This window comes from Oncorhynchus mykiss, chromosome 3, assembly GCF_057628025.1.
Source record: "Oncorhynchus mykiss isolate SJ-2025 chromosome 3, ASM5762802v1, whole genome shotgun sequence".
Classification (NCBI taxonomy): Eukaryota; Metazoa; Chordata; class Actinopteri; order Salmoniformes; family Salmonidae; genus Oncorhynchus; species Oncorhynchus mykiss.
This window is the reverse complement of record NC_143024.1, coordinates 42095725-42109727: the sequence shown is the minus strand read 5'-3', so window position 1 is coordinate 42109727 and position 14003 is coordinate 42095725. Positions and strand designations below refer to the sequence as shown.

Genomic DNA, 14003 nt, shown 5'->3' with positions numbered 1-14003 from the left:
TGTGGCAACGTCATTTTCTGTCTCAAACTGGTTATTCCAGATATATGTAGGCTTTTACCAAGGAATTTATGTATTCTCTCAAACCATCCAAAAAGTACTCAGAAGATGGTAGTGATTGTGAAATATTTTCAAATGGATTATTTACTTAAAAAACAGGCAGCATTTAGACCTCATCAGAGTGTTTTATTATGAACTTTTAAATGTTTTCAGACAGTTATCAATAACAATAATCTTCATAATCCATGTTGTCATTGTATCAATAATTAAAGTTAATGTCCCAATAGTAATAATATAAGTAATTAATGCAATTTGTTTTCCATAATATTACACTGAAAAACAACAGGCTTTATTTACTGACAGGTTTATCACTGCACATTGACACACAGACAGACAGCAATAAACACAGAGGGGGGAAGTGAGGGAGGGGTGTAGGGAGGTGGACCAAAGAGATGGTGGGGACTGGCACGAAAACAAAAAGACAAGAGGGAAAGTGGAGCTGGGGAAGAGAGAACGATTTGAGAATATTCTAAGGTGTGAAAGAAGGAAGGAATGAGAGAGAGAGGTGACAGAGTAGCTATTTACCAATGTTCCCTCCATTTACTGTGATTCAGATATGAACACGATTTTAAATTACAACAATTCAACACACGAATGTATACACTCATCAAGTCAGGAATCATCATCCTTATTACTACTACTACTATTATTATTATTATTATTAGTACTCCGTATTCTGATGGTGTAACCTTAAAAATATACAACAGCTGGTCAAATGATAAAACAGTGTAATTGGTAATAAATAATATGTATATGCAGCTCCCTCTTTAAGAGTACAGACAGAGAGCAAGCGTTGACTGCAATAATAATAATAATAACAATAATTGTATGTACAGAAAATGTAATACAATCAAAACTGCCCAAGCTGAGCTGACATTCTGGATACAGCAGGTGTTGTGGCGCGGGTGTGTCTTTGTCGTGAGATTGTTACGAGAGCGGTGGGTGGTGAGTGTGCAATGGTGTGTGTGTGTGGGTGGGGGGGGGGCGCTCAGTCGAGTCACTGGGGTTGTGGTGAGGGTCAGAGGTTACTCTATGCCCTTATCATCAGCCTGTTTGGTTGTCTTGCAAAACCTTACAATGAAAGGGTTCTACCAAGCAATACGATTTAACGTTTAAAAGTCTACCCTGACAAAAGGAAAGTTCTGAAAATGTACGCTTTTGCGTGGACAATTTATTTGATCTAATTTAGCACATCACATACAGTATTGTGAAGCACATCGTACATAGTGTGTAAAAATCAGCTAGAACCCTATAATTGTATGTTTTTCCATATTAAGGTTACTATGAATGTGGAACTGAGCTGGAGTCAGATCTGAGGGGGGGGGGGGCATATTTTTGGAAGTTGAGGAATGTATAGAGAGAGAAAGAGCGAGAGAGAGAGATTGTGCAGCAAAAAGACAACTAGATTAAATCTAGAGGTGTGTGGGATAGCGTCAGGATCAGGGTTTGTGTCTATATGTGAAGAGCCTACACAAGGCTTTGTGTGAATCGATTGCTTCAATATTCATTTTGTGTGGTGGGCAAAGGTCTCTGAAGTGTGATATAGAGATAGTAAAACATATACAATCCTAACTTCACAACTAAGTTATGTAGCCTCGGTCCAGCCTGTCTCACACAGACTTCCAGGACAATGTCAATTCCCTGTGAGTTAGGAATTAGTGCACCACATACAATTTTTGTTGGTTGTTTTGGTCAGGCGGTTAGAGTATACTGTATATATTGTGCCGTAGAACATTTACGTGGTGAAAGATTCAATGCCCTGTTATTGGCTATAGACCACTAATGGTGTTGTGGTGTTGCGGAAATACAGTGTGCGTTATTGTACTGTTACATTCCATAGACTAGAGGTGTCAGCAGTTTTCGATATTTAAACGCTTTGAGGTGAGTGGCGAGCCGTTTTGTGGTTTCCATGGAAATGAGTGCTTCCAGAGAGAGAGAGACGATTGGCTTAGTAGCGACGGGGGTTGCCGTCTCTGCCCTCTTTCTTGATGATGATTCGCTGGTCGTCGTTGGCGTCATCGGGTGACTCCACCACTTCCTCGTCCTCCTCCCCCTCACCTTCGGTGTCAGCTGAGATGCCCATACGAGACTCATAGGACTGAGAGATAAATAAATTATAAAATAATCATTCAAATAAATCGTCTCTCCTCTTAAACCAAACTCAAAACTTCCACACTGAAATAAATAAATACAAATCTATTCTATTCCACAAAAACACAGTTAGGTCTTTACCTCCATGGGGTTGACGATGATGGTGAGGGCAGAGTCATCCCATTGGCCGCTATCCTCCTTAGACCCTCCCCCGGTGCCCTCGCCACGGCGGTGGATGGAGCGGATTCGAAACACTCCCAGGATCACCATGACAACCAGGAAGCCCACGCACACCATGATGATGACTGTGGCCGCTCCTGGCACCACTGTCAGAGGAAATTAAGAGTTTTATATGAATCTTTCAGCCACCATCTGTCATTAATGTCAGTGACACTGACATCTTGTGGTGAAAATGAACCTGTGAATTTTGGTATTTTGAATCTCTATTTTGAGAATGGATAGGGGATTTCCCAATAGAAATAAAAGGGGATGGTATACCTTCATCCATCTGTTTTTATGTGTCTGGATTTAACATGGGTCAAAACTGATGTACTCAGGAATATAGATCACAGTTCTCCTGTGAAAGGTAAATCAAGCGAAAAAGGTCAACATTAATACTGAGGTAAATGAAGTGTGTATAAACCCGAGTTGCGGTGGGGGTTAGGCAGGGTGTGTCCACTCAGCTCCCCAGAGTGGTGAGATGGGTGAAGAAACTGCTGCTGGGAGGCCAGGAGGTGAGACGGGTGGTACAGACTATCCAGGGAGTGCAGGAAGTTCACCTGAGAGCAAGGATGGATGAATATATGGAAGGACAGACAGAGAGAGTGAGTGAAAGAGAGAAAAAAAGAAGAAAAATAAGCCTTGTCACAGAACCTCTTACTAACTGAACTAATGCTGTGCTATTGCTCTACCCAAATGCTAGGTTAAAACCACTTAGCTAGTGCCCTAGTATTGTACACCCCCTTTGAAGCTTATTTGCTAACCCATTTTGGGTTAATTACAGCCTCTATGGTCAGTTAGACGAGTTACCTCCAGTGTGAGCTCGTTGCTGGTGTATCTGCCATTCATCTCGGAGCAGGACAGACGGAACCGCCTCTCAAAGCGGGCCGAGCCTTTAGCCAGCCGGTAACGGACGGACCGAAGGACATCCTCATACACGGAGATGGACTCAGCTCCTAACACAGAGAGAGAGAGATGATGAGAGGTAGAGAGTAGGAAGTTTAGGGGCAGTTCAACACTGAGGAAACAGTCGGATGAAAAGATAATGCTACAGTTTGTGAACGTGATACAGAGGTGAGACGCAATATGCAACATAGCCTTATGTGTAATTTCAAAATCCCAACTAATTGCGCCATGCTGAATATCACTGTGGGCAGTAAATGAAGTGCTTCAGCACACAGACTATCCCCCTGGTGCAGTTTTCCTAAACTTTTCTTCGTTTTACTTTGGAAATAAAGACCCACTCCAGCCTCACTAGCATGGAATTTATCAAAAGGTGCATTTCAGTAGCTGGTGCAGGGTTCCTCATTACATGGCACAAGTGGGGGGATGAGGCCCTCATATTTTGTCCTCTATTGCTCCTATGTAGTTCACGCAAGCAAGTGGGGAGGCTGATGACATCAAAGCGCACCCAATAGACCAACTCCTTGAATTTTGCAACTGTGCCTACATTTTTGTTGTTGTTGCTCAAAACATTTTTTTTTTTTACCCTTAAGTATTTCTACTTGGAATATCGTTTTTCAATGAAAACAGTTTAAACATAGCTGAAGTGGGTCTTTAAAATAAAACCGAATAGGGGAAATGAGCGGTACCTGTGATGGCGATGTAAGCAGTGGTGTTGATTATCTCCAGACCCCTCTCTCTCAGGGCATCCATGTCCACCAGGAGCTCCTCCCTCTCTGGGTTTAGCTCCTCCCCCAGGGGCTGGACCTCACAGCCGTCCAGAGTGTGGGCCACGGCGTCTGACATCAGAGCTGGGGGTCATGGGGGGAGCGAGATGAATGGAGGAGGGAATGAGGCAAGAGAGGGAGGGCAAAATATGGAAATAGGGGAAAGGCAGAATGCAAAGCAGAAAAAAAGGAAGGGGGAGAGAGAGAGAAAGCAGACAGTTAAAAGGAGAAAAAAAAAAAAAAAAAAAACGGCACATTAATGACTGATTATCCAATCTTATAAAACTACAGATAAAGACGAGAGAACACGGGGAACGGGGGAGGGGTTAAGGCCGGGTGGATTAAGTGGATAAAACAGGACTATCCCATTTTGGAGAGACAGAATAAAGTACATAATAGATTAGGTAGTGAGCCACAGATAAAGCATTGGCAGAGACTATGTTCTCTGTTGCTACACAGCTTTATCAACCATGTCCTGACCTGAACAGACCCCATGCAGGAAGAGGCTTTTATACATAACCATCATCATCCTCATAACGGATGACACACACACAGATGTGTGCTTCCTCTCCAATATACAGCCATTGCACACATACATATGATTCTCACATGCACAAAGCACTTCTAATAATAGTACAGGGTCTGTGTGGTCCAAGTTAGTATTCAAGCACACAATCATTGGGGGAAGTTGATGGGTGGAGGGGGGCTGGGTCAGTGATGAATATATGAATAGATGGATTAGCTGTGAGTTGTTGTGATTCTGGATGGCCAGATAGCTGGCCAGATAACAATGACAAGAAACTGCCTTGTGGGGAATTGTAAGTGACCCGTTTCAGCTAATTCTGAGGTGTTTTGACTGATTTCATGTCAATGGCTAAAATTAGCTTGCGAGCTAACCAACAACTGTAACGATGTATTTGAGAGACAACAAGTGCTCATTGGGCAAATGTATTTATGTATTCAATAAACATTGGAGACGGAATATAGTTTACATGTTGTCAACAATTTTTGTTTTGTTTTGTTATTTTACGAGGCAAGTCAGTTAAGAGCAAATTCTTATATACAATGACAGCCTAGGAACAGTGGGTTAACAGCCTTGTTCAGGGCAGAACAACAGATTTTTACCTTGGCAGCTCGGGGATTCGATCTAGCAACCTTTCAGTTACTGGCCCAACACTAATCACTAGGCTACCCGGCGCTCCACTCTAAGTCAACCCAGTCTGTTTTTCCCCATAGTTGCGCATGCATAGGTTTTGTTGCTAAACAACCAACCCAACTATATGACTGGGAACATACTTTCACGGGGGTAGGAAACATGCACCCCAATTCAAATCAGATTTGGCAGAAAGACAGATATGACCTCACATTATTTGTCAGCAGACATTTAATTAAGTGGCACTGCTAGTAAGTGGAAATAGAGGCAAGTGTAAGAAAAATAAGTGATTTGTAAGTTTGAGATCCAGGCTTCAGCCCTGTGTGACTTTTGAAAACAGGCTGAGATCAGGTGTAGAATCTAAGTAAAATATGCGCAGTTTGATTGATGATATAATGTGTTCCGACTAGACAATGGTCCATATGTAAATTAGTCATGCTCCCATAATTATTTTTAGAAGCATCAATCCATGTACAGTAGAAATGATGGCAAAATGCTCTCAAATGTATTAGATTGATGTGATTGGAATGCACTAGTCTCTACCCCCGCATTGTGGTATTCATGGAAGGGCTGTTTGCTGGCTCACCTCCTCCCTCCATGCCCTGAGCGGCTGTGTTAACAGCATGAGACAGGGAGCACACGATCCTCAGCTCCGGGAAGAGGGGTACACCACGGGGGCCCTCAAATTCAGGCGCGGGGCGGGCCAGGTGGGGGCCGACCCCAGACAGGGAGATCTGAGGGGCATCGGGCTGAAGGACCACCAGGTAGCCCTCCAACTGCCTGAGCGTAAGACAACTCTCCTCATTGAAACACCTAGTGGGAGGAGAGGAAAGAGAGAGAGAGAGAAGGAGCGGGGGGGGTGGATAGGGTACCAGTTATTTCTCTATAAGTAAACAGTTTTAGGACTTGACGATTAGCCAAATCAGGTGTGTTAATGTTAGTCTAGGACAAAAGCCTGCACACCCTGTGGATTTCCAGAACCAGGATTGAAAAACCCTGGACTATATGATATTGCATGCATTGTCTGATACTAATTAGTAGCGGATACTAATTGTGACACTTTTCAGAAGCACTTTGAAAAGGTATTATTATTTGGCGATTCAGTACTTGATTTATGATTCAAGTGGTGCTTTGAGTTGTTTAGTGTGTGAGTGTTGGAACTGCAGTAATACTATCTCTCTCTTGCTCTCTTTCAGTGAGCAGCTGCTATATCGGACTCTCCACAAGGGCCTGCTGTCAGCCATCTGGAGGAACTGCTGACCTCAAATCAGTCTTATCTTTAACCACTATTAAAAAAACATCCCCTCCTACTACTAACTGATAATCAGACTGAAGAACACACTAGAAAAAGCCAATAACCTCCTGACCTGGAATCAGACTAATCTTAAAAACCACAAGCAAAAGAAAATCCACAAACTCATGAAAACAGATCTAAAAACAAGCGTAAAATCACCACATCACTGTTGTAACTTAAATCTGACTAATCTTTAAAAAAACACAACATTAAGCGCAGCTCTTTATATAGCTCTACCATACAGGGTTAGATAATGAGGACATCCTGTTGTTGCATCACTTCCTGTGATGGGTCAGATACAAAATAACATTGATAGATAGGACCTACATGCACTTCACAAAGTGCAAAAATATTTAAAATCAACAAAGTGGATTTAAAAAAGGACCCGTGTAGGCCAACGTGGCGCATTAAACCAAAAATAGAAGGAAAAAAAAATTCTGGTTATCCATGAACTTAATACAACGTGCGATACACTGTGACATTACATTTTTTTGCTGTTTCAAGATTATATGCTTCAACCGTGCTTCCTCTTACCCAAGGCTAGATTACCTAGTTGAGCAAAAAGACAGTGACTCATATCATCTGCAAATAAAGCTCCACTCCTTGCACAGGGATGATATCCTTCAACATAACAGCGTATCATTGTGCTCTGATACACTTGCAGAGTAAAAGTTTCAAGTTTCACATGCACAAGTACAGTGAAATGCCTTTCTTGCTAACTCAAAACCCAACAATGCAATAATCAATAACTATGTATTACTAGAACATAAACACACACAAGAAATAAGAATAAGAAATATGAAATACACAAAGTAAGTACTATAAGTAAGTATACTATATACAGGAAATACTTAAAACGTAATATCCAATACCATATTTACACGTGCAGGGACACTGGAGTGATGGAGGTAGATATGTATAGGGGTAAGGGGACTAGGCAACAGGATATAAGATAAACAGAGTAGCAGCAGCTAGTATGTGAGTGGGTGTGTAGAGTTAGCATAAATGTACGTGCATATTATGTGTCAGTGAGCAAAGGATGAAGTGATTGTTTGTGTGTGTTGGAGCGACAGTGTGTGTGTGTGTGTGTGTGTGTGTGTAGGGCCCTGCGAGTGTGCATGGAGACTATGAGGGGTAAAGGGTCAATCAAAAAGGTGTCTACATGTTCTACCCCCAAGTTGTATAAGAACCTTTGAAAAAATGAATGAACAAATTATTTAATTCATCATTAGCTTGGGTATCTGGCAACCTTCAATGATGTTATGTCGTTAAACAATGGATAGACAATGAAAAATGTCCAAAACGAGACAGAAACAAACTGGCACCCACACTACATCAACATGGCTGAAATACTATGTCACAGAGAGGACAGGTTGTGGTGAAAGAATGGCTTTAGAGATATGATACAAGTAATTGCGAACCAGAACACAAGTCAAAGATAAGATAACTGCCATTAGAACCTGGGGTTTGGGACGACGTCGTTCCTTTAACATCACGCTCTTTCATTCCATAGAATTGCTTATCGACTACTCTAGCCGTGTCCACGTTTATTGAGATCAATGTCAATGTCCAATGTCCAACGAAGAGCTCCCTCCCACCAAGCAGTCCTGGAAAAATGCTGCATTGTCAGTGTGTGTGCCTGTTTGTGTTTCAGTTTCAAGTTTTAAAGTCGTGTGCACAAAGTACAGCCTTTCTTCAATGTAGTACTGAACATTACACAAGGTAGAGCACAAAAAAAAACACATGAGAAATAATAATAAGAGGAACACGAGAAAGTAAGTAAACTATATACACATGGTCAGCTCCAGTACCATATTTACAATGTGCAGGGATACTTTAGTGATAGAGGTAGACATGTATAGGGGTAAGGTGACTAGGCATCAGGACATATAATAAACAGAGCAGTGGCAGAGTATATGTTGATTGTATGTGAGTGTGTGTGCGTGTAGTCAGTATACATGTGTGTGCATGTCATGTGTGTGAGCAAATGAAGTTAGTGTCTGTGTGCGTCAGTGTGCGTGAGTGTGTAGAGTCTTGTGAGTGTGCAGAGAGACCGAGCAAAAAAAGGCTCAACTCTGATAGTCCGTGTCGCCGTTTTGTTAGCTATTGACTTGGCGATAGAAGCTGTTCAGGAGCCTGTTAGTGTCAGACTTGATGTATCGGTACCGTTGCAGTGTGGAAGCAGAGAGAACAGTCTATGGCTTGGGTGGCATGAGTCTAACAATTTTCTCGGCCTTCCTTTCACACTGCCTGATATAGAGATCCTGGATGGCAAGGTGCTCAGCCCCAGTGATATACTGGGATTTGAGGGCCCATACCAAACCTTTTCAACCTCCTGAGGTGGAAGAGGCGCTGTCGCAGGAATTTGGAATTTGAGGAATTTGAAGCTCTCGACCCGCTCCACTGCAGCCCTGTCGATGTGGATGGGTCCACAATCAGCTTCTTGGTCTTACTGACGTTGAGGGAGAGGTTGTTGTCCCGGCACCACACTGCCAGGTCTCTGACCTCCTCCCTGTAGGCTTTCTCATCGTCTCCGGTGATCAGGCCTACCACCGTTGTTGTTAGCAAACTTGAAAATGGTGTTTGAGTTGTGCGTGGCCACGCAGTCATGGTTGAAAAGGGATTACAGGAGGGGACTAAGCACACACCCCTGAGGGGCCCCCGTGTTGAGGGTCTGTGTGGCGGATTTGATGTTGCCTACCCTCACCACCTGGGGTTGGCCCGTCAGGAAGTCCAGGATCCAGTTGCAGAGAGAGGTGTTCAGTCCCAGGGTCCAAAGCTTGGTTTCGAGCTTGGAGGGCAAAATGGTGTTGAACTGTAGTCAATGAACAGCATTCTCACATAACTATTCCTCTTAGGTGGGTGAGGGCAGTATGGAGTGCAATTGAGATTGCGTCGTCTATGGATCTGTTGGGGTGGAATGCAAATTGGAGTGTCTGGGATGATGGAGTTCATGTGTGCCATAACCAGCCTTTCACAGCCCTTCACGATTGGCAACTGCCACCACTGATAGATTATCGAATAGATATGTGAAAAACACCTTGAGGATTGATTCTAAACAACGTTTGCCATGTTTCTGTCGATATTATGGAGCTAATTTGGAAAAATGTTCGGAGTTGTAAGTGACTGCATTTTTCTGTGTTTTTCTTAGCCAAACGTGATGAACAAAACGGAGCTATTTCGTCTACACAAATAGTCTATTGGAAAAAATGAACATTTGCTATCTAACTAAGAGTCTTGTCATTGAAAACATCCAAAGTTCTTCAAAGGTAAATTATTTTATTTTAATGCTTTTCTTGTTTTTGTGAAAATGTTGCCTGCTGAATGCTAGGCTTAATGCTATGCTAGGCTATCAATACTCTTACACAAATGCTTGTGTAGCTTTGGTTGAAAAGCATATTTTGAAAATCTGAGATGACAGTGTTGTTAACAAAAGGCTAAACTTGTGTTTGAATATATTTATTTCATTTCATTTGCGATTTTCATGAATAGGAAACGTTGCGTTATGGTTATGAGTTTGAGGCTATGATTACGCTCCCGGATACGGGATTGCTCGACGCTAGAGGTTAAAGACCTTACTCACGTCGGCCTCGGAGAGCGAGATCACTTAGTCCTGTGTGTGTGTGTGTGTGTGTGTGTGTGTGTGTGTGTGTGTGTGTGTGTACCTGAGTGAGGTGGTCAGTTTGAGTGGCCTGACTCCAGGGGTGGCGAAGCGGAGAGAGTTCCTGTAGGTGACCTGTTGCACGGCCCTGTTGAAGCTCTCAATGTCATCACCCTCTAGAACCAGCACAGACTGACTGGGGTTCACATGCACCTAAAAGGTCAAAGGTCAAGAGTTCATGCTCCGAGGTTGCACACCCCTCATAGTCACACACACAGTTCATTCCAGCTATGTATTCTCTTTATATATTTCATCAGTACCACCGTTTTGGGACTTCAGTTTTGATTGACTGTAAAAAAATATATATTTGTTTTACATGTGCACAGACAAATATTATGCAGTAAACTCCATATACATCAGGAGGAAGCAAGCATTTTTTGTACACAACAATCTGAGTAAGACATATACTGTAGCAGTGGTTAAAAAAACATTTGGGTGCCATGACCTAGATGACAAAATAAAAATTCAGGGTGTCAAAGCCCACTCTTAAGCCTTAGCCAAGTGAGACAGTGATCTATAGGACTCCTCTTCAGCAGGGTGAGGTTACCTTCATGCCTGAGCCCAAGGTCTCCAGGTCCCCAAAGTCCAGCCCCTCCCTGCAGGCGTACAGACACTCCACCACACTGTGAGGCTCCACACTCCCTGGCCGCACCGTTACTCCTGACAACAAGCCACGGTAACCACCCACATACTTCCCTAAAGAACCAGAAACGAAATTAACACAGTCAACACACACAAAAATATGAACACCCACACACAGACATATATGCGCATTGACGGACACACACACACAATTAAGTCACCTGTGTCTTTCCCCTCAGGGATGGTGTTGTTAAGGATGTCCTTCTGTTTATCTTCTGTCTCTGTGGGGAGAAAAGAGGAAAGGTTAAAGGCTCCATGCAGTCATTTTTATATAAAATAATTTATGTGTAACAATTAAGTACCTTACAGTAATAGATTTCCATTCAAATTGGGGGAAAAAATATGTTTTTTTTACAAAAAACATTTCTCAAGAATTTTGCAAGGACTGTCTGGGAGTGGTCTGAATGGGGAGGGGGAAACTGAAAACCAGCTGTTGGCAGAGAGGTTTGAAACTCTCTTTGTTATTGGTCTATTAACCAATTTACAGCATGGTGATATCACCATGGAAAGCCGAAAACTCCCGCCCATGCAAACCTTCTGATTGGAAGGTCCTGTGTAGATTGTATTTTCAACCAGCAACTAGCAGGAAATAACACTGATAAAAAGTTTCATCAGCTGTTGTAAAATATTATTTATACAACAGGTGGGTCTAATCCTGATTGGTTAAATCTAAGATGTTAAAATGCCTATTTACTCTGTTCCTTCTAACTGCGCAATCCACTGTCTCATCAGCCCAGCCAAGCAATTTATAAACGTGATGTCCATTATAAAAAGCATCTAGACATGATCTAACATTTCTGTTAGGATAGCATTTCGTTTTCAACAGCGGAGATTTGTATAAACCTTGCTGTCTGTCTCTCCGACATTTGTAACATTGTTTCAATATTCAAATTCGATCCCAAGCTTTCCCAGAGTAATGAACTTGTCGGGAGTCGAGATGAGACAGACAGGCAGCTTTTCTCAGCCAGTCGAAATCATGAATCAGCTGGCATCATTTTTATGGATATATACAAAGAAATGTCAATTGTAAAAAAGTCAAACGAAACGAAGTGCAGCTAGTTTGCAGTCTTTCCAGCTCCAGTTTAAAGTGATTGTGTTAGCTGTATTATTTGCTAGCTCCTATGAACAAGTGTCCTGACGAGTGAGCACATTTTCTATGCCAGACGAAATCGTGCCGCATTAGCTCATTGTTATGAATGTATCCAAATAAATATAACTAGAAAACAGCTTAAACAATTGCAAATGCGGCAACTTTGGTGTTATTCTGGCTGCAAGTTAGCCGTAGTTGGCTAGCTAGCAAACAAGGGATAAGAACGTTGCCAGCCAGTATGGTAATGGAACATTTGGAACAAACGTCCATGGATACAGAACAAAAAGACTGAATGACTGGGTCGCGTCTCCAGCAACCGAACCGATAGAACGAACGACCAATCGGCTTAGGTAGCAACCCTAGATTTGTGTCGGGACTATATGTTGTGGAAGGATGAAAAAGTATGAATAAATTCACCTAAATAATGTTTTTAATAAAAATATGTCAATTATTTTTTGAATATGTTGGTAACCTGTTGTATAAAAGTGATAATGCCCTCGAAGCCGGTGTTTGTAAGATATATAACACCCGCGCCCAATACATCCTCCAAACACTGGCTTCTCGGGCATTATCACTTAAATAAAACACAGAAAAACAGAATTTTGACTGCACTGGGCCTTTAAAAACAGACAAGGGGTAGAGGATAACAGAGAGAAGGGAGAAAGACAGGTGTGAGAGGAGAAATAAATGCTTAGTAAAAGCAAGAGGCGTAGTGGAAAAAGAGAAAGGAGTGAAAAAAACTGAATAAGAAGGAAAATAAACATGTAAATCTGACAAAGGTGTGTCATACCCTCATAATCTCCCAGCAGCTGGTCACCACACAGGCTGTAGCCATGATGTGTGTGTGAGTGTATTTCCAGTGCTAATTGGTGTGTCCCATTTTAGCGATTAGCGCTGGTGTAACTGGCAGGCTAACCGTCTGGCCTGCCTGTTGTTCTGTTAGCCTAAATAATTGATAAGTCAGTGATATTTATAGAGTATGGAGAGGCAGTCAGAGCATCTCACACAAATATAATTAGGTGAATGAGGAGGGAAATGTCATGCTTTTTGGTGTCAGATGGCGTGTGTGTATGTATGTGTGTGTATGTACAGTGCCTTGCAAAAGTATTCAAAACCCTTGGATTTCTTCACATTTTATTGTACTACAAAGTAGGATTCAAATAAATTGTCATTTTTTTTTGTCAACAATCTACACAAAGTACTCAAATGCGAAAGTGGAAGATTTTTTTTGCATTTTTTTTAGATAAATAAAAAATGTATAACTAAAATATAGTTGTTGCATAAGTATTCAGCACCGTAGCCTAATTAGTTAAGGATAACATTTGGCTTAACAAATCACGTAATAAGTTACATGGACTGTGAAATAATAGGATTTGACATGATTTTAGAATGACTAACCCTTCCTCTATCCCCCGAACATACACATGATCCCTCAGCCAAGTACAGTATTGAATTTCAAGCACAGATTCAACTACAAAGACCAGGGAGCATTTGAAAGCCTCATAAAGAAGGGAAGTGATTGGTAGATGGGTAACAATAACAAATCAGACATTGAATATCTCTTTAAGCATGGTCAAGTTAATAATTATGCTGTGGTTTATACACTGAGTATACCAGACATTAGGAACTCAGGGTGCTGAATACTTACACAACAACTATATTTTAGAATTTTTCTTCCACTTTAACATTACAATATTTTGTGTAGACTGTTGACATGGTAATTAAATACATTTGAATTCCACTTTGTAACCCAATAAAATTTGAAGAAATCCAAGGGGTCTGAATACTTTTGCAAGGCACTGTATATATGTGTGTGTGTGCGTTGCTTTCATTGGTGTGCTGGAACATTTGGTTCTATGAACGGTTTCATTTACAGAAGAACGTGAACTGGGACAACTGCCAAAAATGTATTTTTGGGGAAGGCGTTGCTATTTTGTAATCCTGTAACCTATTCATGAAATGTATTGCCAAAGCAATATATTCCATTGCCTATTGTGATACATTATTGTGATCTTTTCCTTGCCATGTTCTCATCAACTACCACTCATTAGCAACACTTTACATAGCCATCATTCCAGGGTATCTATATGTGTATGTAATTAAATGTGACATTTCTAATTCATTCT

General features: G+C 41.6%; 1 protein-coding gene across 2 annotated transcripts in view; it reads right to left on the bottom strand.

The window, feature by feature from the left end:
• Positions 1–162: 162 nt before the first annotated feature.
• LOC110517885 (calsyntenin-3) overlaps positions 163–14003 on the bottom strand; it is a 39770-nt gene continuing 25929 nt past the window's right edge. For both annotated transcript variants that reach the window (XM_021595732.3, XM_021595745.3), the window contains exons 11-19: positions 10949–11008; positions 10693–10841; positions 10150–10298; positions 5777–6003; positions 3960–4121; positions 3178–3323; positions 2792–2927; positions 2290–2474; positions 163–2155 (exon numbers count right to left, since the gene is read on the bottom strand). In XM_021595732.3, coding sequence (XP_021451407.1) covers positions 2006–2155; positions 2290–2474; positions 2792–2927; positions 3178–3323; positions 3960–4121; positions 5777–6003; positions 10150–10298; positions 10693–10841; positions 10949–11008 — 1364 coding nt within the window. In that variant the 3' untranslated portion in view covers positions 163–2005. The remainder of the gene's footprint in view (positions 2156–2289; positions 2475–2791; positions 2928–3177; positions 3324–3959; positions 4122–5776; positions 6004–10149; positions 10299–10692; positions 10842–10948; positions 11009–14003) is intronic.